Source organism: Delphinapterus leucas, chromosome 16, assembly GCF_059928025.1.
Source record: "Delphinapterus leucas isolate spDelLeu-1000000601 "Yukka" chromosome 16, BTC_Dleu_Yukka2, whole genome shotgun sequence".
NCBI lineage: Eukaryota > Metazoa > Chordata > Mammalia > Artiodactyla > Monodontidae > Delphinapterus > Delphinapterus leucas.
Genome location: NC_143144.1, coordinates 27695092 through 27722351, shown reverse-complemented (window position 1 = coordinate 27722351; position 27260 = coordinate 27695092). Strand labels below are relative to the sequence as shown.

The following is a 27260-nucleotide window of genomic DNA, read 5'->3' as shown; positions in this document are numbered from 1 at the left end:
TGTCATCCCAGCCCATCTATTCAGCCTCGGATTCCACCCTTAAGCCAAACTGAACCCCATTTGCTCTCTGAACATGTTCCTCACTTCCCTGCCTCTATACAAATGCTCATTTATCCCCTTGCATAGTTTCTCTACCCTATCTTACCTGTCAAAATCCTCTTGATTCTTTAAGGCCTAACTCAACTTCTTCCATTATCTCTCTCTTTTTTTTTTAAACTTCTCTGCCTCCACCCCAGTGAATGTAATTACCTTCTCCTATGACTCTTGTTTTGTTTGTTTGTTTTTATTTGTTTTTATTTTTGGCTGTGGTGGGTCTTCGTTGCCGCGCACGGGCTTTCTCTAGTTGTGGCAAGCGGGGGCTACTCTTCGTTGCGGTGCATGGGCTTCTCATTGTCGTGGCTTCTCTTGTTGTGGAGCACAGGCTCTAGGCGTGTGGGCTTCAGTAGTTGTAGCACTCAGACTCAGTAGTTACTGGCACATAGGCTCAGTAGTTGTGGCTTGCGGGCTCTAGAGCGCAGGCTCAGTAGTTGTGGCGCACGGGCTTAGTTGCTTCGCAGCATGTGGGATCTTCCTGGGCCAGGGATCGAACCTGTGTTCCCTTCATTGGCTGGTGGACTCTTAACCACTGCACCACCAGGGAAGCCCTCCTATGATTCTTTGTATTGATAGCATTTGGTATTCGTCTGTGACTTTATATGTTTGTAATTTATTATGATTATTTGTATATTTCTTTTCTCTCTCCTAGTAATATTTACATATTATGGAGTAGGGATAGTTTCCTGTTACCCACATGAGTTAGCAGGGTGTGCAAATGTTTATTAAATGAATGCAAGTCCATTATATAACTTGATTTGCTCCATTATAAATAGTTCAGACAGGGTTCCATGAACTTATATAACAAATCACATCACCATCACAAAATAACTCACTCATCATGTAAATAATCTCTGTGTGTATTTCATTATCAGTTTATAGTAGGAGGAGCACAAAATAGTATCAGAAGACTTGATTTCAAGCTTTTGCTCTGTCCAACTAAATGACCTTGCAAAACTTATAGAAATTCACTGGGCTCTGGTTTTCTCATTTGTAAAACAGGATTATTACTTCCTCATAATAGTAAGTAGAAGGCTAAATGTGAAAGTGTATTTGAGGACTTCCCTCGTGGTGCAGTGGTTAAGAATCCGCCTGCCAATATAGAGGACGCAGGTTCGAGCCCTGGTCTGGGAAGATCCCACATGCCACGGAGCAACTAAGTCTGTGTGCCACAACTACTGAGCCTGCACTCTAGAGCCCACGAGCCACAACTACTGAGGCTTTGGGCCACAATTGCTGAAGCCCGCGCATCTAGAGCCCGTGCTCCGCAACAAGAGAATCCACCGCAATGAGAAGCCCGTGCACCACAATGAAGGATAGCCCCCGCTCACCGCAACTAGAGAAAGCCCGCGTGCAGCAGCAAAGACCCAACACAGCCAATCAATCAGTCAGTCAATCAATCAATCTAATAATAAAGAAAATGTATTTGAAGTGCTAGCCTAGCATTTAACATATGATAGATTAATTTTTGTTTTGTTTATTTTTTGGCTGTGTTGGGTCTTTGCTGCTGCGCGCAGGCTTTCTCTAGTGGCGGCGAGCGGGGGCTACTCTTTCTTGCAGTGCGTGCACTTCTCATTGCGGTGGCTTCTCTTGTTGTGGAGCACAGGTTCTAGGCGCGCGGGCTTCAGTAGTCATGGCACGCGGGCTCGGTAGTTGTGGCTTGCGGACTCTAGAGCGCAGCCTCAGTAGTTGTGACGCACAGGCTTAGTTGCTCCGCGGCATGTGGGATCTTCCCGGACCAGGGATCGAACCCATGTCCCCTGCATTGGCAGGCGGATTCTTTTAACCACTGCGCCACCAGGGAAGCCCTGACAGATTAATTTTTGTTCATACTTTATGCATGTTAGATTAATTTTTGTTCATATTTTCTTCTGGGTTTTCTTTTCCTCATATATATGATATATATAAATCGAAAGAGTGATACTAAATCATCAGCTTCATGATAGTGTTCCATGGAGCCTGCTGCAGATCCAAAGGGGAAGGCAGAATGGGCAGGTCTCCGAGCCTCCAGCGTCCATTTCAATCAAAGCAGTCTTTCAGGGTTTTTTTTTTTTAGCTTTACTGAGGTGTAATTGACAGAATTACAAAATTATAAGATATTTAAAGTGTCATCGTAGTGATTTGATATACCTATTCATTATGGAAAGATTCCCACCACCGAGTTAATTAATAAATTCATCACCTCACATATTTATTTATTATTATTATTATTTTTGGCCGCATTGGGTCTTCGTTGCTGTGCGCAGGCTTTCTCTAGTTGCAGCAAGCGGGGGCTACTCTTCGTTGCAGTGTGCGGGCTTCTCATTGCAGTGGCTTCTCTTGTTGTGGAGCATGGGCTCTAGGCGCACAGGCTTCAGTAGTTGTGGCTCACAGGCTCAGTGGTTGTGGCTCACGGGCTCTAAAGCACAGGCTCAGTAGTTGTGGCTCATGGGCTTAGTTGCTCTGTGGCATGTGGGATCTCCCCGGACCAGGGCTCAAACCCATGTCCCCTCTGCTGGCAGGTGGATTCTTAACCACTGCGCCACCAGGGAAGCCCCACATATTTATTTTTTGTGTATGTGTGTGAGAATAATTTTTGTTCTCTTAGCAGATTTCAATTATGTAATACTGTGTTATCAACTCTAGTAACCATGTTTTACATTAGATCCTGTGACTGTATTTATCTTATAGCTGAAAGTTTGTCTTTTTACCAGCCTCTGCTTATATCCCTCACCCCCTAGTCCCTGACAACCACTTTTTTATTCTGTTTCCATGAGTCTGACTTTTTTTTTAGATTCCACATATAAGTGATACCATGCAGTATTTTACTTTCTCTGTCTAGCTTATTGCATTTAGCCTAATGCCTTTAGGGTACATCCATGTTGTTGCAAATGGCAGGATTTCTTTCTTTCTCATGGCTGAATAATATTCCATTGTGTGTATGTAATCACTATCTATCTGTCTATTTATTCCACATCTTTATCCATTTATCTGTTGATGGATACTTAAGTTGTTTCCAATCTTAGCTATTGTGCATAATGCTGCAGGGAATACGGGTGTGCAGACATCTCTTTGAGATCCTGTTTTCATTTTCTTTGGATAAATACCCAGAAGTGGGATTGCTGGGTCATATGGTGGCTGTATTTTTAATTTTTTGAGGAACCTCCATACTGTATTCCATAGTGGCTGTATCAGTTTGCATTCCCACCAACAGTGCACAAGGGTTCCCTTTTCTTCACATTCTTTCTTTTTTTTGGCCACACCACGTGGCATGTGGGATCTTCCCCGACCAGGGATCTAACCCATGCCCCCTGCATTGGGAGCATGGAATCTTAACCACTGGACCACCAGGGAGTCCCCTTTTCTCCACATTCTTGCCAACACATGATCTCTCTTGTCTTTTTGATGACAGCCATTCTGACAGGTGTGAAGTGGTATCTCATTGTGGTTTTTATTTGCATTTCCCTGATGATTAGTTGATGTTGAGCACCTTTTCTTGTCTTGTATGTCTTCTTTGGAAAAATGTCTATTCAGTTCCTCTGCCTATTTTTAAATCAGATTGCTTGGGAGGTTTTTTGCTGTTATGAGTTCTTTATATATTTTAGATATTAACCCTGTATCATATGTATGGTTAGCGAATATTTTCTCCCATTTTGTAGGTTGCCTTTTCATTTTGTTGATGCTTTCTTTTCCTGTACAAAGCAGTTTTTCTTTTTTTTGGCTGCATCACCCAGCTTGTGGGATCTTAGTTCCCTGATCAGGGATTGAACCGGGGGCAGCGAAAGTGCCAAGTGCAACCACTGGACCACCAGGGAACTCCCCAGAGCAGTTTTTCTTTGAGCACTTTTATATTTTAGAGTTTCTGGTGGAATTTTGAGAAAAAGGATTCTGTGTCCTAAACAAATGTTTAAAAACAAATTAAACTAGATAATCCCTTCCAACTTTAAAATACTCTGTTTTCATGATTATTATTCTAAGCTCTCATTAAATACCCATGTCTTTGATTTTTTATAGCTCTCATGCTGTGAGCCCAGGTGAAGAAATCTTAACGTTATTACAGACAATACCATTTGATATAGAAGAGCTTAAGAAAGAAGAAGCTAATCTTCCCCCAGAAGATGGTAAGTGATGGACCAGGGTAGAGCAGAGGGGTTAGAAAGAACTGAAACATTCCACTAAGTCTCAGAGGGTCCTTTCCTGAGAGTACCTGTCATGTGAGTGTAGTATGGCAGTGTCATGCTTCTTTTTCAGATGACCAGTGGTTAGATCTCTCACCAGATCAGCTGGACCAGCTGCTGCAGGAAGCTGCTGGTAAAAAAGAACCAGAGCCCGTTTCCAAGGGGCAGGAGGAGAACTATGACTTAACTCAAGTCTCAGAGAGCATGAAAGCTTTCATATCCAAAGTCTCAACCCACAAAGGAGCAGAGCTGCCTCGGTAATTTGTGTTAAAGTATAAATATCTAAATGGTTATAGCCTATATGTTGACATCATCCAGTCATTGCCAGTTCTCTCTCTCTTTTCCTTTTTCTTTGTTTAAATTTTTTTTTTTAAATAAATGATTTTTACTGCTTTGTTTTCCTCTTTTGGTGCCTAGTACTATGATAACTTACTTATCTGGAGTCAGATTTCTAGTAACCTGATCCCTTACGATCCTTGAGGTAAGCCAAAGAGACCACTCAGCAGATGTAAAGGCCACCACCCCAGAGCTGTGCAGGGCAACCATGTACTTTATTCTTTAGATTTTTACTCAGAATTTTATGGACTCCTAACTTCTAGTTCTCATCAAGCTTAGACTTCTGATCTCCCACCCTCAAGCAGATTGGAAGCTTCAGACTCAAAAGAGGAGGATAAAAGTGTTTATCAGAGGAAGAAATAATAACAGAAGAAATGAGATGTTACATCTGGCAAGTAATAGGGAAAAAAGTAGATAGAATTGTTACTTGCACAGCAAATATCTCTTCATTAATGTTGATGCTCGTTAGCCTCATGAGAAGATTAAAGTTTATGTTTAGTATTCTCTCTTTGAGAAAGCAGAGATAAGGGAAGGTTTGTTCTTACTTATTTTTAAAGACTTGGTTCTTAAAAAGTTAAACTTTATTTAAATGAACTTGGATAAATAACAACTTCTGCTAATGTTAGATATATTTTATGGAAGGTGGAGGGTGGGTAGATCCCTAAATCAGTGTAAATTAAATGTGCATAATCAAAGTGCAGTTTTTACTTTTATTTCATCAGTCTTTCCCATTTCTGTTGCCCTGTCAGTAAGCATAATGATTTTTAAAATTTAAACTACAATTTTCCTTTCTGTGCCTCTTTTGAGAGTATATATCTGGAGTATTCCTAAGAATGGCACCAGTTTAGAAAAAGTTTCAAAGAGTTTTGTTTGGGATAAATTGTCTTTTTCCTTTAATCTTACAGAGAACATTCTGAGGCTCCAGTCACTTTTGATGCAGATTCTTTTCTTAATTACTTTGATAAGATCTTAGGTGAGTTACAGTGTGATGTTTATTTTCATTTTGCAAGTGTAAGTAGTATAGCAATTGCTAGAGCATTGGAGCATTGGATCTCATTTGCTTTTTTTTTTTTTTTTAATGATTTTGAGTTGCTTTCAACCATTAATTATTGCCCTATTGAATGATTTTGCAGAGGATGCTTTGCTTAGTGCCTGACATAGTAGCTGTTCATTAAATCTTTGTTGAATGAATGAATGCTGTGTGTTTAGATAGGGTTTTACATGGGCTCCTGTATTACACTGTTTCTTTTTCCTCTTTTAGACATACTGCACATATACACTAATAATAAAAACACAAATAGCCCAGTTTAAAAAAAATCAACAAAGGATATAAATAGGCTTTGAAGAATAAATATAATCAATAAATATAAACAGGCCTTGAAGAATAAATATAATCAATAAATATTTGAAAATAGTTAACTGTTTCTAGTAAGCAAGTAAATACACAATAAAAATGAGAACTTTTTTTTTGCCCATCATATTGGCAAAAATTTAAAAGATTGATAATAGCCAGTTTTCTCAAGAGTTGGAGAAATGAGCACTGTCAAACTGTGGGAGTAGAAGTGTAAGTTGTCTTTTCTCAAGGCAGTTTGGTACTCCAGAATGTTCATAAACTTTGACTTAGCTATTTCACTTCCAGGAATTTAATTTATGAAAAAGTTATATATGCTAAGATGGTGATTGCAACATTGTAGTAGCAAAAATTGGATTATAGTTCAGTTTTACAAAAAAAAAAAAGGTAGAAAAGCAAACCATAGTTCAACATGTATATATATAACAAATGTGTTTTATATATATGTACATATACACACACACACACAGAATTGCATAAATAAAGGTCTGGGTACTCACTGAACTGTGAAAAGATCTTTAACTCTGGGAAAAGAGTGAAATATGAGACAATTCTGCATAACTTGAATGTTTACATCAAAATGTATTCCTGGATTATGTAGTTTTTAAATTTTTTAAGTAAAAACTTTTAATTAATTGAATTCACATTAAAAAGAAAAAGCTGAATCTTTCAGCTCAGCCTGTGTACTTTTCTGCAAGTGTTTGCCGGCAGTACCATTTTCTGGAGGGGATTTTTCTGAAGTAGTTTGCCTAATATTCGCTCTTTTTTGCAGATAACATTCTAATTCTTTTGAGATGTGTAATCACTCCAAAAAAATTTAATGGGTGGCTCTTTCTGTGTTGGGGTCTATGTAGGTTCAAGGCCCCATGACTCAGACTCTGATGAACTGGATGAGGAAGACTCTGAATGTTTAGATAGTGATGATGACTTGGATCTTGAAACACAGGAGCCTGGGGGAGAAGCATCTGTAAAAGGAACTCTTGCTGATCTCAAGTCATACATGGCCCAGATGGACCAGGAACTCGCACATACCAGCATTGGCAAAAGTTTCACCACCCAGAAGCAAATGGTATGTGTGTGTTCAGCTTCTTTCCCTTTTGAGTCTAGTACAAAGGATAGCTAAAACCATATTTTATCTTAGTTTTTCTTTTGTTTTTTTCTATTTGGTTCATGATAATTTTCTGTGATGAATTTTTAAATTTGAATAAATAAGAATGCTAATTTTTTCCTAACACTGGTAGGCTGACGGATTATTGATTTTCTTAAACATAAGCTTGACTATATTACTTATTCTATGTTATCTATCAGGATTTTTTTAAAAAGTCATGTGATATGTTCAAATTAGTATGTGGTTGCATACTCCTACTAATAGCTTAAATTGATTTTAAAAAAAGAGAAAGGATATTAAATATCCAAGTAATTTTCAAGTCTTAATAGTGTTTGTTTTATATGTTTCCCTTATTTAGAGCCAAATTTAGAATTTATCTTCCACTCATGTTTTTATCCTAGTTTTTATACCAGCACTGTCTAACCACAGATAGAAAGAGAATGGACCCTGGAGTCTCATGGGCGGGGTTTGAAATCCAGCTCAGCTATCCACTGTGAATGTATCCATTAACCAATAATCTTCATGTCATAGAATGAACGTGAGAACCAAATGAGACAACAGTAAAACCCATAATGAGCCCTTAATTAATGTCATTCCCCTTGCTTTGATCATCTTAACCACATTTAATCACTTTTAGTATTGCCAAAACCTACTAGAAACCATACATTAGGTTTTAATGTGAATATGAACCACCTGAAGATCTTGTTAAAATATAGATTTTGGCTAAGTATGTCTAGGGCGGGCCTGAGATTTTACATTTCTAACGAGTTCCCAAGTGATGGATGTGCTGCTGGTCCATGGACCACACTTTGGGTAGCAAAGATATAAAAATCTATAGATCAAGCTGCAATCTCTCAAATTCTTTCCTCAGCCTATGAAATCAGAGGCTCAAGTACCAATTCACAGTCTCTGTGGTTGGATCCCACAAGGCCTCAGGTTTTTTGTTTTTTTGTTTTTTGCGGTACGCGGGCCTCTCACCGCTGTGGCCTCTCCCGCTGCGGAGCACAGGCTCCGGACGCGCAGGCGCAGCGGCCATGGCTCACGGGCCCAGCTGCTCCGCGGCATGTGGGGTCCTCCCGGACCGGGGCATGAACCCGTGTCCCCTGCATCGGCAGGCGGACTCTCAACCACTGCCCCACCAGGGAAGCCCAGGCTTCAGGGTTTTATTTTGTTTTCTCATTGGGGTGGGGGTTGTGGGTAGGGAAGAAATCTCACTTCTTTCACGTAGAGAAAATTTAGATTCTTTTTTTTTTAATGTTCATTTTTCTGTTTATTTCTTTTAAAACTCTTAGGCAAGCTATAAAGTTACCTCCTTAATTCTGGTTATCTCCCTTGGGCTATTTCAAAATCGGGAAGAAATCCATTTAATCTGCAGAAACTTATCCTAGGAAGAAGTGTGTTTTAATCTTCGGAACCAAATTTTAATATGTGTGTTCAATTACATAGTTTATTATTAGACTTCATTTTTATTTTCTATCAAGGGAATTTCCTTTCTAATATGGAAATCAATTTTACATTGTTGCTTACTTAGCTTTTTAATGTAACTACCATCCAACCTAATAGCATATTGTACCATGATTTTCTTTTCCCTCCATGAACAAGGAGCCTCTATCCCAGACTGCCAGTAACAATTCAGAGGAGGAAGATTCTGGTGCAGGAGGATCTGTTATGACACCAGTGGATATAGACCTGAACCTGGTTTCAAACATACTGGAATCCTATAGTTCCCAAGCTGGACTGGCAGGACCTGCTTCCAACCTTTTACAAAGCATGGGTGTGCAGCTGCCTGACAGTGCTGATCACAGACCCATAAGTAAGCCAACAAAAGATTAGCCAGCAAACCTAGCCTCTGTTTTTTGTTCTTAAATAAATATTGAGTCTGACTATGCTCATTTCTAGTTTTGATTACACATTTAGTAAAAATGTTTTCTTCATTTTAAGTTCACAGATTAACTTCTCCTCTATGAGCCCCAAATGTTGCCCTCTCTGCACAAGTCTTTATGATCTCAACTCTGGGATGCACACAAGGTTTTGAAATCAGCAGAAGAGAGAGAATCAAGCCCTTGAGATAAGATGTACACTCCATGTTTAGAACATTAAGTTTATCGAGAATTAAATATTGGGTAGAGGAAGGAAGATAGATAGGCAAACATGAGGAATGAATGAGTTGCTTTTTTATTCCAGTTACCAATGACCTTGAGTCTGTCTCCCTCAGGTGTCCAATAATTTTAGCGTTTTACCTGTTTTTGCTATTCTTCTTCATGGACCCATTGGGTTCTTTTTATCCTTAGCCCCTTCATGATTCATTGCCACATAAATATTCTCCAGCCAGGTGATCCCTGCACCAAAGTTTCTTTTATTTATCTGCCATTTTTCAGTACCCCAACCCTGCCCTCTTTGGCCTCTGCTTTCAGTTATCCTTGGAGTTCTAAGAAGCAAAGCCCTCTTCCCACTCACTGCTGGGAAACAAAGTTCAATGTTGCAGCTCCTCCTATTAGCCATTCTCATTTTTTCTTTTCCAACACAACACATTAATCCAAAAGTAAACACTCCATGGTAAGTTTGAGAAACTCACAACCAGGAGTCCTGCACACTCCCCTTTCTATCAGTATTTTCAGATTCCCCAGTCTGAAAATACTGTGTACACATGTGCTCACAAACACACCCACAAAGAGATAGAAAACATTGGGAGATGGTAATACACATGGACCCTGAACTGTTTTCTTCTAACTGCAAGATATGAAGAAATCTCAGGATCTCTCTTTCGAGAGTGCTTTTCCCTTCTACATGCTAGGTTCAGCCCAGGTCAGGGCAAGCTGCCAATCTAACAGGACAATCAAGTCCCATCACGTATTATCCCTCAACATTTCCTGATGAAGGCAGTTTGATTTCCCCAAAGCAATGATGTTTTGCTGGCAATGGTGAGAGTAACAACCTTTTGGGATCAAAAGGAAATTCAGTCACTTCAATCTTTCTAGTTCTAGAATCTCTTTTACTTAGTCCTGTGGGACTTGGATGTGTGAATAATCTTAGGGTCTTTGGCACTTGTGTCTTTAATCGTTAGTTAGTTGCCTAAAAGTACCTGAAGATAAGACTTTCCCCAGCCATTCCTCTTTTCAAACAGACCTCTAACAGGATTTCTTCTGAATATTACTTTAGTCATTCCACAGACTTGGAATCTGGACTTAAATGTTTGTCACACTAATAGATTACTCCCTCCCACCCCCAATTCTCACTTTCTACAATTTTCTCACTTCATAAGACAGAAATAACATCTGAACAAAGGTACAGAAATTTATTTCATTTCCTCCAGATAAGTGCTTCTTCCCTATGACAAGGTTTAGAATGGTATATATGAATGATAAGAAATCCTAAATTTAGTTTATCCCATAAAACTCAAGAAATGGTTCATCTTCACTGATCGCTTCGTTGAAGTTACACTTACTGGGTGTGCAAAAGGCAGCAACCATTTTACCTTTAGGAAAACAGGCATGGCAAGTGATAATCTTTTCCCTGGGTCACAAACTGAGCAAGTAACAGCAAAAAAGACTTATGCTCTTGAGCCCCACTGGCATGCAGTTACCTCAGTAGAACATCACTGCCTCTGATTTACTAGAGAGTACCTTGAGGAAGACCTTAACTTCCACTTTCCTGGGATGAAGGACTTAAAGGAATATGACTTTTATTTAACTACAGTGTACAAAATAATTACCTCTACACAAATTCAAAAATGTTCTGCTGGGCTTCCCTGGTGGCACAGTGGTTAAGAATCCGCCTGCCAGTGCAGGGGACACGGGTTCGAGCCCTGGTCCGGGAAGATCCCACATGCTGCGGAGCAATTAAGCCCGTGCGCCACAACTACTGAGACTGCGCTCTAGAACCCGCAAGCCACAACTACCGAGCCCACACGCCTAGAGCCCGTGCTCCACAACAAGAGAAGCCACCGCAATGAGAAACCCGCGCACCACAACAAAGAGCAGCCCCCACTCGCCGCAACTAGAGAAAACTCGCGCACAGCAACGAAGACCCAACACAGCCACAAATAAATAAGTAAATAAATTTGTTTAAAAAATATGTGCTATTTTTTTAAATTGTATGAGGATAAAAAGGAACTCAGTAGAGGGTTGAGATCTGCTATATATTTTCAATATTAAAATAAAAGTTGTAACCAAAATTATACCAGGCACATTTTGGCAGTTAGTATAAACCCAGCATTGACAAGCCACATGCCAAAAGATGTTTGCTTCCAAAGCACAGGAGAAAATGAATGAGCAAGGGCCCATATCCAAACCAATGCTTCAACTTTCCCTCTGATTTTGACAATTGTCATCTCATCAGTTTTGGCATTTTTGATTGCCTATGATTAGGAACCTCTTTTATTAACACTGCTGGCAGATGTGCCTTGCTGGAGGCTCACCATCTGCTCTGCCTTCTTATGATGTTGGCCTGGAGATGACCTTTCGTCACCACCTCTTCATCAGTTGATCTCTGATGTGCCCCTCTGAGATAGGAGGGATTTATCTGATTTGGTGACCTGATCTGAGCTAAGCAGGCAGGATAGAACAGGTCGGTTTTTCCACCCACTCCTTTTATCAGTTGGTGGGTAATGGCTAACTTGGGTGGTGGTGGTGGTGGTGGGGCAGCCAGAATGGGAAAGCCCCATTCTGTTGCTGATAATATGGGTTGTCTTTCCTCAGGGCTGTGGCCACCTCATCATGACTGAACCAGGCAGCTGCTTCTAGTTCTCTCAAGTTCACCTGGATCTGGAAGACATAAGGAAAAACAGGATATAAGGTTAGGAGATACAAAACTTAGAATACTACGGCCAAAGATGAGAAAATGGTTCCAGAACTGAGCAATCTTAGAAGGTAATATCTGGGATCTATAGTCTGGGAGATAATCAGTTCTAGATAGGGTTCAGAAGCAAAAGTACCATAATTAAGAGATGAGAGTTAAGTATATATTTTAAATATTAAAAAAAAATTTTTAAATCCTGGAAGCTCAAATAGTAAAATATTGAGTGGTTTGGGAATTCCCGGGCGGTCCAGTGGTTAGGACTCGGCACTTTCACTGCTGTGGCCCAGGTTCAATCCCTGGTTGGGGAACTAAGATTCTGCAAGCCATGCGGTGTGGCCAAAAAAAAAAAAGAGTGGTTAACATTGAGAGGTAAAATTATATAACTAAAAAAAGAACATATACATGTTACTCTTCTTTAAAGGATGTGTTAATTAATGATAGCCAAAAGCATAGCATCTGCCTTGCAAGAAGGAAAAATGCAAACTGCATCCACAGGGAGCTGAGACAGATTAGATATTATTCATTGTATAGAAACCAAAGCACAAAATAGACTTTGGCACATAGGGACCACAACACCATCTGTCAGGGATGTTAGAGCAAGGTGAGGTGGGATAAGACAACATCTAAGTCCCTTTCAATCAGAAGTTCCTATGATTTTATATTATTAGTCCCCAACATCCTGACTGGAGCAATAATACCAATTCTGAAATCAATCATTAAATTTTATATATTTATTGTGTGCCTATTCTATGCAAGACTGTTAATTTCCTGATGATGAAAGATAAATTGTTTCATGATTGAGATATATACAAGGAAGAATGGTGATTGTGTTGGCACTCCCAATTTTTAAGGTGATTAGTTGTTTATAACATTGCAAATTCCTTAAAGGTATAAATCATATATTACATTTCTTTGTATAATCTAAACAATGCTGGACTAGACAGGTGCTTAGTAAGTACCTATGGACCAGCTTGGATGAGGCAAAGGATATATCATAAGGGAAGCATCAGAACTCACCTCTGTCTGCCCTGGTTTCACAGTTGCATGACAAGCAATCATGAGTGCGCCATTAGGAAAGGGCCAGTGCTGAGATGCAGAGTATTGCAGTCTTTCCACCTCCAATCCCACCTCTTCTGCAGCTTCTCGCCGGATGGCCACCTATAAGCACACAGATTAATTCAGGACAGCCCTGCAGCAGGAAGGGTGATACAGAAGCCCGTTGGCGAAAGGAGCGCAAAACTGGCTCCCAAGTCAATGAAATACTCTTGGGGGAGCCCTAAATCTCTGAGTCTCTACACTAGGAATCAAGTCTGAAGTTGGGTATTAAACCACAATACTTGAACCTACTAGGTTAGTTACACAAAATAAGAGTCGGAGAGGCTACTGCTGCCCTCAGGTTTTTAATAAAGTTCAAATGCCACATTTCACCATTTGCAAATTTTACCCCAATAGACTGACAAAAAAAAAAACCCGTAAATAAATTTTAAATTCTAGTTAATATAATATTAATATGCATGTTGAAATATTTAGGAGGAAGTGTACTAATGTCTGCAATCTATGCATCACAAAATAAGATGGATTAATTGGTGGATAGAGGAATGGATAGACAGATATGTGATAAAGTAAACATAGTAATTATGGAATTTAGGTGGTGAGTACATGGGTGTTTACTGTATAAATCTTCCAGCTATGCTTATGTTTGAAAATTTGCCTATAAAATATTGGAAAATTGATGCCACAAAGTAGTTTTCTTGATATAATAGGGAAGAATGTGCTTGAGACACCATGGCAACAAGAATAAGAAATACATACTATTTCATACTATAAGATTTCATGTCTTTCAATGTTATCTGTATATGCCCGAAATTCCTTACCTATTATCACAAAAACCTGCCAAGGCAGAATACATTCCCTTGGGAAAGGAACTCTGGCGGGCAAGCAGGCATTGAGTCCCATCTGACACCGGAGTGATCACCACAGGAGTCATCTAGGAAAAGGGGATGGAAACTTGGGCACTAGGGCTTTGGGGCCTGTTAATGAAACAAAGTAATGGGTAACTAAGGAAAGCCTTTTAGCTGTACAGGCTTCCATCCACAAGACAAAGTAGTGCACAGCCTTCTTGGATTACTGACCTTTTAAAGCGATGCTTACCTGTGGATAATAGATGATCTTACTGGAAGGGCACACACGCTTGCTGCCAGCCACATTCTTCTTGGTGGGCTGTCTACTTCTGCTGCAGAACTGATGAGCATCATGCCAATGGAGAAGAGCCTGAGCCTAGGAATACAAAGATGGGCTTGGTTTCATTTGGAGAGAATGTGGGGCTCATCTATAATGGTGCTGGGGCTACTATTTAGAGCAACTCAAAGGGACACACCAATCCCTTTTCAGCTCACCTACTTTAAATGCTTATTAACTATTTAAACTTTAAAATAAGGAAACTATTTGAACACAGTCCTCTAGCATCTGAAGTATGAATTTTATTTTATTTTGGGGGGCTGTGCCATGTGGCTTGCGGGATCTTAGTTCCCCGACCAGGGATTGACCAGGCCCACAACAGTGAAAGCCCAACTCCTAACCACTGGACCGCCAGGGAATTCTCTGAAGTATGAATTTTTAAAAAGCATATTTTAAATGTATTATGAATTATTTTAAAAATATGATATATAAAATATCATAATGAACACCCGTGAACTTATGAGCCAGCTTAAAAAGAAAACATTTTCAGTATAATTAAACACCCCAATATGTACTCCTCCCCAATAAAGTTGGAATTTTTTTGCAAATAAAAAATGTTTAGGGACTTCCCTGGTGGACCACTGGGTAAGACTCCACGCTCCCAATGCAGGGGGCCTGGGTTCCATCCTTGGTCGGGGGACTAGATACTGCAACTAAGAATCTGCATTGTGCAACTAAAGAAGTCTGCATGCCACAACGAAGATCCTGTGTGCTGCAACTAAGACCCGGCACAGCCAAAAATAAATAAATTTTTAAATGTTTAGAGATACCTCTTTAAATGGGCAATCAAAAGCACTTTAGCAAGTGAAATCTAAACCTGGAGGACAAGTCGTTAAAGCAATATAAAATAACTTCTCATGATGTATATGTCATGCTGTGGGTCATTAAAAATGTTTATAAGGCTGATAGATCATATTGCCATATATCTGCACACCCTCAGGAGACAATGGTACTAACAACGGTCCTGCCAAAAACAGGGTAAAAGAAAGAAGAATAAGCAATCTCCCTACAGCACATTGTCCTTCTGCCAAGGTTTGTAGGAAGGACTATGATCTGAAAAAAAAAAAAATCAAATGTTTCCCATATACACTACTTTACTTAATTTCCTAGAGAACCAAGAAATCAATCTACCGTGGATAGCAAGGAGGCATTCTTCACATTCAGCTGAAAGAGAGCCTTCCTCAGCCCAATGAAAGACCCCTTGAGCTCTGTCTCCATTTCAGGTTTCTGTAAGGAAGCTAAAAAATTAGAAAAGAGAACAAAATGAAATGAATGTTAGGCTTTATCTCAGGGACCCTCTCAAGTATATTCTGTTAGAACAGTGTTTCCCAAACTCACCTAATATGACTCAACTAGGGAGAATAAAAAAATATACAGGTTCTCAAACCCCTGCCTGGAGATTCTGAATAGCAGGTGAGTGAGGCCCAGAAATCTTTATTTTTTAACAAGCACCAGGAGATTCTTATATTCAGGCAAATTTGGGAAGCATTAGAGCGTAGTGTTTCCCACGATCCTCTCTGGGGCAATAAGAACATTCGCACTAGCCACACACTATCCCTGGATAAAAAGATGAAAGGGGACCTCTAAGCTCCTATCTGAACTTCATTCCAGCATCATTACGTTTACAGCTACACCGTGAAAGAGAGAAGGAAAGCCTGACAGGAGCCATGAGCCTCTAGCAAACCAGTTCCCAAATGCAGGTCTGAAGACCCAGAGCTACTCCAAGGTAACATGTTTATTCACCTGCATTGATAAGAGAAATAAGAATAATGTCATGAATTTTAAAACATTTCTTATGAAATATTTAAGACATATAAAATGTATAAGGGTACAGAGAATAATACAGTAAACATCTTTGTACCACCACCTAGCTGAGAAAGAAAGTATTAAAATGTCCTTTAAGTGATGATGATGGTAGATGGTACTATCTTTTAAGGTCCTAACTTAAGAAAAATTGAAATTGTTTTGTATTCTTAAAATGTTCTTTGAAATTTTACTATTATGTGGAATCCCAAAGTCTAAGAACCACTGGGAAGTACCCATCAGGAATAATGTTATGTACCATTTATGGAAGAGGAGCTATTTAGACCTAGATCCAGAGCAAACTATGCTTCTTGCTGTTCTGAGCATCCAATTAGCACGGAGTCTTCTATTGTTTGCGTGTCCTGCCCAAACTTACCCAGGAGGCTTTCCAACTCTAAGAAACACAGAAGGAGAAGGGAAGAAAACAAGGGTTTTAATTAAACCATCAGAGCCATACTAGACTTATTGGAAACCATCTACTTCAACTTGAAGTAGGTACAGCTGGCTTCTAGTCACTGCCCTGCAGCTAATTAGCTATGTAATCTTGGCCTAATCACTTAACCTCTCAAGGCCTCCATTTTCTCATCAGCAGTCTGAAGAGTTTAAAGGAATTCTTTCTGTGTAACACTGTATTACTCTATGATTGTATCATGAAAGGAGCATATCCCCTAGTTTTAAAGATACATGATAGTTGACTTAATAAAGCACTGAAAAAAAAATAAGTGTCAAACTTAAAATGGTAGAGAGACCAAAGCAGTTCTATAATTTACTCTTCAGATCATGCTGCTTTTGTGGGCCAGGGTAGACTACTCATCTGAGACCCTGGTCTGTAAAGACAAGTGCTGTATAGGGAGAAAATCTATCCTCCTGTGCATGAAGGGCTCATAATTATTTGTTCATAATACAAGATTACATTGCTAATCTATAAATAATGTTTAGTGCCTTCTGATAAACATCCTCATATACTTAGGCACTGCTAGAAACTACCTATCTAAGTATTCCAACTTCTGACCCTGGCAATGTATTTAGAAGTTTGTGCATAGTGGCATCATATAAAACTCAAGGTAGCATCTTGAATGCCAAATCCCAATGGCTTAGATATCTCTAGTTATATACCTTAAAAGAGTTCTCAAAACAATTTTAGTTCACGTTTAGTTTTGACCCTTCTAAGGAGAAATTAAGTCATGATGCAAATCTTAAACGGTGTAACAGTGAACAGCTCCTTGGAGGCTGGAAATTGCTGGTCCAAGGCAGGGGCTGGCAAAATATTTCAAGTTCTGTGAGCCGTACGGTCTCTGTCACAATACTCTGTTTTACCATTGTAGTGCAAAAGCAGTCATAAACTATGTAAATGAATGAGTGAGGCTGTGTTCCAATAAAAATGTATTTACAAAACAGACATGGGTTCCAATTTGGACAGCAGTTTTCCTGACCCTTGGTTTAAGGCTATAGTGGTTCAAACCATCACCAAAAAATATTCGATTGGGCAATTCAGGTTTATACATTAAATAATTAATTGGCAGAAGAAGTTTGAAAAATCTGGACTCTAAACTCGGAGGATTCTTCTCAGGGATTTGATATGGACCGAGTTCTGCTTAGCGGCCACAGCCTGGTCTACTTTACTAGTCTACTCTGGGCTTACCTAATAGGCTATGCTGGCGGGGCCAGGTATTGATGTTCTGATTTCTGAACCAAAGGAGCCAGGTTATGAAAGAGGTAAAATGTTCCTGTCTGCTGGGCTTTTTTACATGCATCATCATCTTCCTTCAGCTCAGATAAATACCCGTGTTTTGGAAATAATCAAAGCATTACAAAACCATACTTAGTTTCTTTTACAGCATTCATCTTTGAGAATTCTGTTCCTGCACTGGTCTCCTGCCACGGTTATTTCCTTTTATTTATTTACATCCTAAATTTCTTTAAAAAAGGATTTGAGGTGACTACAGGGGGTCATTCCCTCCTTTGTCCTACTGTATACCTTGCCCATACTTCTGTGGTTGCACTTACATGGTGCTATTTTTTAATCTGTGTCTCCCCTCAAAGACTATGATCGTTGTTTTTTTTTTTAACATCTTTATTGGAGTATAATTGCTTTACAATAATTGCTTTACAATGGTGTGTTAGTTTCTGCTTTATAACAAAGTGAATCAGCTATACATATATCCCCATATCTCTTCCCTCTTGCATCTCCCTCCCTCCCAGCCTCCCTATCCCACCCCTCTAGGTGGTCACAAAGCACCAAGCTGATCTCCCTGTGCTATGCGGCTGCTTCCCACTAGCTATCTATTTTACGTTTGGTAGTGTATATATGTCCATGCCACTCTCTCACTTTGTCACAGCTTACCCTTCCCCCTCCCCATATCCTCAAGTCCATGCTCTAGTAGGGCTGTGTCTTTATTCCCATCTTACCCCTAGGTTCTTCATGACCGTTTTTTTTTTCCTTAGATTCCATATATATGTGTTAGCTTATGTTATTTGTTTTTCTCTTTCTGACTTACTTCACTCTGTATGACAGACTCTAGGTCCATCCACCTCACTACAAATAACTCAATTTCGTTTCTTTTTATGCTGAGTAATATTCCATTGTATATATGTGCCACATCTTCTTTATCCATTCATCTGATGATGGACACCTAGGTTGCTTCCATCTCCTGGCTATTGTAAATAGAGCTGCAATGAACATTTTGGTACATGACTCTTTTTGAATTATGGTTTTCTCAGGGTATATGCCCAGTAGTGGGATTGCTGGGTCATATGGTAGTTCTATTTGTAGTTTTTTAAGGAACCTCCATACTGTTCTCCATAGTGGCTGTATCAATTTACATTCCTACCAACAGTGCAAGAGGGTTCCCTTTTCTCCACACCCTCTCCAGCATTTATTGTTTATAGATTTTTTGATGATGGCCATTCTGACTCGTGTGAGGTGATACCTCATTGTGGTTTTGATTTGCATTTCTCTAATGATTAGTGATGTTGAGCATCCTTTCATGTGTTTGTTGGCAATCTGTATATCTTCTTTGGAGAAATGTCTATTTAGGTCTTCTGCCCATTTTTGGATTGGGTTGTTTGTTTTTTTGATATTGAGCTGCATGAGCTGCTTGTAAATTTTGGAGATTAATCCTTTGTCAGTTACTTCATTTGCAAATATTTTCTCCCATTCTGAGGGTTGTCTTTTGGTCTTGTTTATGGTTTCCTTTGCTGTGCAAAAGCTTTTAAGTTTCATTAGGTCCCATTTGTTTATTTTTGGTTTTATTTACATTTCTCTAGGAGTTGGGTCAAAAAGGATCTTGCTGTGATTAATGTCATAGAGTGTTCTGCCTATGTTTTCCTCTAAGAGTTTTATAGTGTCTGGCCTTACATTTAGGTCTTTAATCTGTTTTGAGCTTATTTTTGTGTGTGGTGTTAGGGAGTGTTCTAATTTCATTCTTTTACATGTAGCTGTCCAGTTTTCCCAGCACCACTTATTGAAGAGGCTGACTTTTCTCCATTGTATATTCTTACCTCCTTTATCAAAAATGACTATGATCTTCTTAAGGGCAGGGTCTGCCTTAGTTCTGTATCATGGGTAATTAGCATATTGAATGGCTCAATTCAATAAGTATTTATTGAATTGAACTTCAAGGGTAATAAATATTTACTGAATTGAACCTCAAGGTACTTTGCCAATATTATGCTGTGAGGCAAGATTTTACATGCAGTGGAGTGAAAGGAAAACAAGTTCAGTGATAAAACATCAACCACAGAGCACCTAGAGATGGGAGCAGACTTTATTATTGCAGACAAGGAACAAACAGTATACCTTCAGAAACCCTTATTCAATCTAGGGATGATAAAGAGCAAATTTATCTTCAATGCACTCTTGTTTCAAACATCTATTCCCCCAGGTGGATGCCGTTAGCTTCTTATCTCTACTGAAGGGATCATTGATGAAAGTGAAGCCATATTTGACATACACTTATTTAATAAGTGTAATAATTTCTTTTTTTTTTTTTTTTTTTTACGTTACGCGGGCCTCTCACCGTTGTGCCCTCTCCCGCTGCCGAACACAGGCTCCGGACGCGCAGGCTCAGCGGCCATGGCTCACGGGCCCAGCCGCTCCGTGGCATGTGGGATCCTCCCGGACTCGGGCACGAATCCATGTCCCCTGCATCGGCAGGCAGACTCCCAACCACTGTGCCACCAGGGAAGCCCCAAAGTGTAATATTTTCAATAGCCAAAATTAAAATGTAGAAAAAGAGAACATCCTGTAATTAGTTTCTCTAAAAAAAAAAAAGTAATGGAGCAAGTTCTGTACCTTCATTAAGGACAGCCTAAGTCTATCCTTTCAAGAGGCTTGGGAATCAGGGCAGGAACTGCGTGATTCAGGGAGGACTGAATGTGGATTCTCCTTCTGCGGCCTTAGGGATAATGATTTTTTTTTTGGCCTTGCCGCGCAGCCTGCAGGATCTCAGTTACCCGACCAGGGACTGAACCCAAGCTCCAGCAGTGAAAGCCTATGGTCCTAACCACTAGGCAACCAGGGATAATGATTTTGACTGCTGAAAGCCCTACAACAGACTCTCAGGTATATGGCATATTTTGTCACTTAAGTAGGAAACACAGTTTACAGATATTTTCTGTAGGATCTGGGAGCTTTTGTAACACCAGTAGAGTTAGCTCCACATGAAACTACAAAGTAAAATGATAAACATGCCCCAGTGGCATCTATAGGAACCTATTTTTGACTGTATGATAAAAGCGATTGCAGTGAGCGCTTTGTAAACAGAAGACAAAAGAAACAGTTTTCTGAGATTTGAATACTCATGATATTTTTATACTTATTGTGAGTGACTGCAACCTCCTGGGACAAAGTCTCAATGTATGTCAAAGGAGAGCTATGTGCCACTCAGAAGTTACCAAATATAAAGAATAGAACAAAATGCTAACTTTGTAAAAGAACAGTAGGAGTGATACAACCTGTGCTTTGCCCTAAAGATCCCAAAAAGCAAAACATCTACAAAAGCATCCAGGTTAAGGTCTTAAACCTGGGGCCTCACTGGAACTGGGACTGAGATCCAAAAAGTTCCTTGCATTCTTCTTGACTGGAACACTTTTTTTAGAAATGCATTTTCTTGCTGTACATCTGAAACATTGTAAATCAACTATACTTCAATAAAAAATAAATAAGCTAGAAGGATATATTGTACAGCACAGGGAATATAGCCAATATTTTATAATAACTTTTTTTAATGTACACCAATAAAGTACCATATTTATTTGTTTTAATAGGTGTTATTTTGTTGGGATTTTACATAAGACTTTTGTTTCTAGATCACCACTGCTCTAGGGAAACCAACATAGAATTTTTAGCAGGAAAAATGACATAATTACATTATAATTCAGAAATAACCATTATTATAACAAAATGAATTGGAATAGGGTAAAACAAGAGGTGACAAAATCAGTTAGGAAGTGATTTCAAGAGACCAGGCAAAACAAACACATGAAAGAATACTCAGCATCATCAATTAGAGAAATGCAAATAAAAACCACAATGAGGCATCACCTCACACCCGTCAGAATGGCCATGATCAAAAAATCTACAAACAACAAATGCTGGAGAGAGTGTGGAGAAAAGGGAACCCTCCTGCACCATTGGTGGGAATGTAAATTGATACAGCCACCATGGAGAACAGCATGGAGGCTCCTCAAAAAACTAAAAATAGAACTAGCATACGACCCAGCAATCCCACCACTGGACATATATCCTGAGAAAAATCATAATTCAAAAAGAGTCATGTACCACAATGTTCACTGCAGCTCCATCCATAATAGCCAGGACATGGAAGCAACCCAAGTGTCCATCGACAGATGAATGGATAAAAAAGATGTGGCACATACATACAATGGAACACTACCCAGCCATAAAAAGAAACGAAATTGAGCCACCTGCAGTGAGGTGGACGGACCCAGAGTCTGCCACACAGCAAAGCAAGTCAGAAAGAGAAAAACAAACACTGCATGCCAATACATATATATGGAATTTAAAAAAAAAATGGTCATGAAGAATCTAGGGGGCAGGACAGAAACAAAGACGCAGACCTACTAGAGAATGGACTTGAGGACATGGGGAGGGGGAAGGGTAAGCTGGGACAAAGTGAGAGAGTGGCATGGACATATATACACTACCAAACGTAAAATAGATAGCTAGTGGGAAGCAGCCGCATAGCACAGGGAGATCAGCTTGGTTCTTTGTGACCACCTAGAGGGATGAGATAGGGAGGCTGGGAGGGAGGGAGGCACAAGAAGGAAGAGACATGGCGACACATGTATATGTACAGCTGATTCACCCTGCCACACAGCAGAAACCAACACACCATTAAGCAATCATACTCCAATAAAGATGTTAAAAAAAAAAATGGGCACAGGTTCGTGGTGCCCCAAAACAATTACAATAGTAACATCAAAGATCACAGATCACAACAAATATAATTATAATGAAAAAGTTTGAATTATTGTGAGAATTACCTAAACGTGACACAGAGACATGGAATGAGCAAATGCTGTTGGAAAAATTGTTCCAAGAGAATTACTTGACGCAGGGTTGCCACAAACTTTAAATTTGTAAAAAGCACAGTATCTGCAAAGCGCAATGAAGCAAAGCACAATAAAATGAGGTATGCCTGTATACGTTATGCTTTATACATTGCAGTATTCAAGGCTCAAATTGTCCCAAATTTGGCCAATGTGAACTCCTTGAAGTTGACCCCTGTATCCACACAACCCCAGTGGTATTGAAAGCATTCCTGCTTTCTGGCATAGCAAGAGGTATAAAGCTCATCTGGTACATTTCCTGCCCCAGACCTAGAATCAGCCATTCTTTTCAAGGAGCCCTTCTTCCTTTTGTTGGGAAATGGCTTTCAGAGACTATGATCAGCACTGGGGATGCTCACTTCTACCAGACTGTCATTATTTCTATGCCCTCTCAGTAAATAAAGCTAGGAAATATGTGAATTTCAGAAAGAAAACTAAATCATGCATTCATATGGATATTTCCAATTTAAGTGAACAATTAAATCATCAGTTATTATATTCGTATCCCTTTGCTTTCACACTGAAAATCTTGGTTTTAATGACATTAACATGATTGCGTATTTGCTTATGCATATACATAACATATACATATATAATGTATATTATGCCTAAAATAGTTTCAAAGCTACAATACTAGTATTACTACTAACAACAGAACTATCAATTGTGGGACTTCCCTGGTGGTCCAGTGGTTAGGACTCCAAGCTTTCACTTGCATGCTTTCACTTGCACAAGCTTACAAATCTGGAAATAGTCTGAAGTCAAGGTTTCCTGAATCTCCTCTCTGAGAACCCCTGCAGTCCCTCCTGGATGCATGGAACCACTTCCAGCCCCGCCACCACTGTTACTGCCACTGCTGCTACTACTGCCAGGGGAGGAGGCAGTTAAGCCATCCAAAACTTTTCAGAAATTAAACTTCTTCATTCTAAAAACATAGGACAATGAGGGGCACCAGACATGTCTCTGAAGGTTCAGAGTCCAAGGCTGTGCTAGTGTTGGAGGGTCTCCTGCAGAGGTGGGGGGTGGCTGTGGCTCACAGTGAGGACAAGGACACTGGCAGCAGAAGTTCTGGGAAGTACTCCTTGGCGTGAGCCCTCCCAGAGACTCTATAATAACTTTTAATGGAATATAATCTATAAAAATTTTGAATCGTTGTGTTAATCACCTGAAACTAATATAATATTATAAATCAACTATACCTCAATAATAAATAAATAACTTACAAATGCATTTTTCACCTTTAAGTATAATAGTTTGGAAACCATAACACACTAAAATTATCAAACTTAAACTGTTTATTTCTTATTAATTTATACCCCCATAACATAGGAGCAGGGTTTTTTAAAAATATTTATTTATTTATTTATTTATTTATTTTTGGCTGCGTTGGGTCTTCGTTGCTGCGCGCGGGCTTCCTCTAGTTGCAGTGAGCGGGGGCTACTCTTCGTTGCGGTGCGCGGGCTTCTTATTGCGGTGGCTTCTTTTGTGCAGCAGGGGCTCTAGGTGCACAGGCTTCAGTAGTTGTGGCTCATGGGCTTAGTTGCTCCGTGGCATGTGGGATCTTCCCGGACCAGGGCTTGAACCCGTGTTCCCTGCATTCGCAGGCGGATTCTTAACCACTGCGTCACCAAGGAAGTCCCTGAGTGGTGGGATTCTGGATGATTTCCCTTTTTTAAAAAAAATTGGTAACTGTATTTTCTGATTTCTATAGAATGACTATTTTTTAACTTTTATAATAAGAAAAAAGGGACTTCCCTATGGCGCAGTGGTTAAGAATCTGCCTGCCAATGCAGGGGACACGGGTTCGAGCCCTGGTCTGGGAAGATCCCACATGCCACGGAACAACTAAGCCCATGCGCCACAAATACTGAGCCTACATTGTAGAGCCCATGAGCCACAACTTGAGCCCGTGTGCCACAACTACTGAAGCCCGTGTGCCTAGAGCTCGTGCTCCGCAACAAGAGAAGCCACTGCAATGAGAAGCCGGCGCACAGCAACAAAGACCCAGCACAGCCTAATTAATTAATTAATTAAATTTTTTTTAAAAAGAGTCCCACCACTCACAGATGATCATTGTTTATACCTTGGAATTCTCCAAAGTATTTATTAATATTATGCATCTATACATATGCAATAAGTACTTTTAGAGCTGATCTACTACTTTGTAGCCTTTTTTTGTAAGCATATTAACATTTTTCACACCATATTCTTTACTGATAGAATTTTAGTTTTAATTCATTTTCAATACATTTAATCACTTTAACACTCATTTTTTAGACTTCAGTAATTCTGTTATTGTTCTTAGAGTCTCAGCCTGAGAACTGTAAATAACCCAAATGTCCAACAATATCTAAAACAAGTATTGCAATTTTGTTGTCTTCTAACTCTTGCTCATGTAAGATTGTGTACGTTTATGTGCCTTTAAATATTGAACTGGGCCCTCATGTATGGCAGAGCTTTCAGTGTGGGAAGCCCTGGTTGTGATTGTATCCCTCCAGAGGGGTTTTACATCTGCAAGTCTACAAATACTACTTAAAGTCTTTTCTTAGTTTGGGGGTTTTGGACCACACCACATAGATGGTGCAAATTTAAACCCCAAAACTGAATGAGAGCAGGCTACTGATTTCAAATTCACAGATTTTATATTTGCCCAGGCTGGGGACAAAGAAGTCCTTTATCACCTTCCTGTACTGGTGTAGATTTTTTTTTTCTAGTCTGCTTTTCACTGTGGTTTAGTTCTTGGGGGAGGGAGTTGCGGGGGGATGGGGGAGGTATGCAGGTGGTATGCAGGGACTGGAGTTATCTACCTTATTTTCAGGAACCTTAATGAACTATTATTCAATATAGTTTTTCTATCATATGGGTATATCATGATTTAATTAATTTTTCCCTTACTATTCATCCATTCAACAATATTTCAGTGCCTACTAGGTGCCAGATACTAGGGTTTTGTGCACTAGGGGTACCATAGGGGAAAAGACAAAGTTCTTATCTTTTTTTTTTTAAGTCTTCATTGAATTTGTTACAATATTGCTTCTGTTTTTTTTTTTTTTATGTTTTGGTTTTTTGGCCCCAAGGCATGTGAGATCTTAGCTCCCCAGCCAGGGATCTAACTCACACGCCCTGCATTGTAAGGTGAAGTCTTAACCACCCGCCAGGGAAGTCTCCAAAGTTCTTATCTTAAAAAAAGAACTTATATTTAAGTATGTCAGACATTTTAGATATTGGAAATTTAATTGTTTAGAAATTCTCTAATTATAAATAATTTGCATTGAACATCTTTATACGTAAATCTTAATCATACATCCGTAATCCCCAATATAGGATTTTGAGATACTTATATTTTATAATTTAATGGAACAAAGATATAATAATTAGAGCTCAGTTTGGTCAAAACTCACCGTGTCTTAGTGACATAGGTTGACAGCAGCCTATAGCACCAAAAGATTTTCTCCTGTGAGTAATTCCACAATACAGGGACATTGTCAGGTCCTTAGGGGAAAGAGGAGTTTAGAAAAAAAAGAGAGAGATCATAGCATGCAATTTAAAGTAGTGAATCACCAAGAGGGTTATACTTTAAGCCAGAATAGGATCACTATTTAATACTAAGGAAAGATAAACTGAATGGGAGTCAGATGATCTGGCTTCTAAATTGCATTTATACTGCTAACTAGCTGTGGGATTTCAACTTTTCAGTACCTTTCCTAATCTACAAAATTGAAACCTGTTCTGCCTACCTAATAGGTTGTTGTGAGAATCAGCTAACTATACATGAAAAAATATGTGCTCCTCCTTCCATATTGTGGAATTCTTTCTGGGTGGTAGTTGCCAAGCCAAGGCCTACATTTCTCTCCTCCTTTGGTCCTTTGGTAGGACCAAAACTAGGTCTTAACAATGGAATGTGACTAGAAGTGATGTGTATCTCTTCTAGGCTGACACAGTTAAGTAGTGGTATGCCTTCTTCATCCTCTATCCCCTTCTGCTTGGAAGACTCTGGAATGGCAGAGCCATTAGATGGAAGAGCCTGGATCCCTGAATCACTACATGGAGAAAAGCCACCCACCAACCAAAGAGTCCCCACCTTTTTTTTTTTTTTCTTTTGCGGTACACGGGCCTCTCACTGTTGTGGCCTCTCCTGTTGCGGAGCACAGGCTCCGGACGCGCAGGCTCAGTGGCCATGGCTCACGGGCCCAGCCGCTCCGCGGCATGTGGGATCTTCCCGGACCGGGGCATGAAACTGTGTCCCCTGCATCGGCAGGCGGACTCTCAACCACTGTGCCACCAGGGAAGCCCAAGCTTCTACCATATTAAGCCACTGAAATTTTGAAGTTTTTTTTTTACAGCAGCTAGCATTACCCTAATAGACCAAGTAAGCCTAGGAGTGTCTCCAGAGTAATGGAGTCAAGTTTCTCAGAATACATGAAAAGCAAAGTCCTTTTGAAAATGAAGTAAGAAGAATCCTGTAGATAAGAAAAATATAAAATTACAGGCATTTAGGAAAACATTTCAAAAGGCAGCTATGCAAACCCACATGGATCTAAGATACTTTTTAGATCTCACTGTGAGAGGAAAAATAATTCTATATCTTAAGAATCCATTCTGCAGAAGGTGATTTCTTTTAAATTGTATAACAGTAAGTGTTTTATTCTCCCTGAAAAGTACAGTTCACACTAGCAATAAAAAAGTCAAAGAAGTTCCACTGAAACAAGAAAATCAGTACAGTTAAATAACCAACTACCCTTTTAACTGTGCCCAAGGGAAGCAAGCTTTGACACTAAACCACCAAGGAATGTCTGAAGTTTAG

At 39.6% G+C, this 27260-nt stretch overlaps 2 protein-coding genes across 3 annotated transcripts in view; one reads left to right on the top strand and one right to left on the bottom strand.

The window, feature by feature from the left end:
• Nucleotides 1-13996, top strand: part of ECD (ecdysoneless cell cycle regulator) — a 31451-nt gene extending 17455 nt beyond the window's left edge. Inside the window, exons 10-15 of one of the 2 annotated variants that reach the window (XM_089897663.1) lie at nt 4087-4193; nt 4324-4507; nt 5492-5559; nt 6792-7006; nt 8648-8858; nt 13926-13996. In XM_089897663.1, the coding sequence (XP_089753789.1) occupies nt 4087-4193; nt 4324-4507; nt 5492-5559; nt 6792-7006; nt 8648-8858; nt 13926-13981 (841 nt within the window). In that variant the 3' untranslated portion in view covers nt 13982-13996. Of the gene's footprint in view, nt 1-4086; nt 4194-4323; nt 4508-5491; nt 5560-6791; nt 7007-8647; nt 8934-13925 lie in introns of those variants that run through there. The other variant, XM_022590858.3, reaches the window with a different exon arrangement.
• On the bottom strand, nt 11590-25939 carry NUDT13 (nudix hydrolase 13). The gene is given in 14 exon segments (XM_022590854.3): nt 11590-11634; nt 11636-11683; nt 11686-11808; nt 12860-13000; nt 13172-13188; nt 13721-13829; nt 13994-14119; nt 15212-15318; nt 16143-16277; nt 17526-17541; nt 17543-17653; nt 22057-22069; nt 25858-25903; nt 25906-25939. Coding segments are annotated over 14 exon segments (1071 nt in total).
• Nucleotides 25940-27260: the final 1321 nt, after the last annotated feature.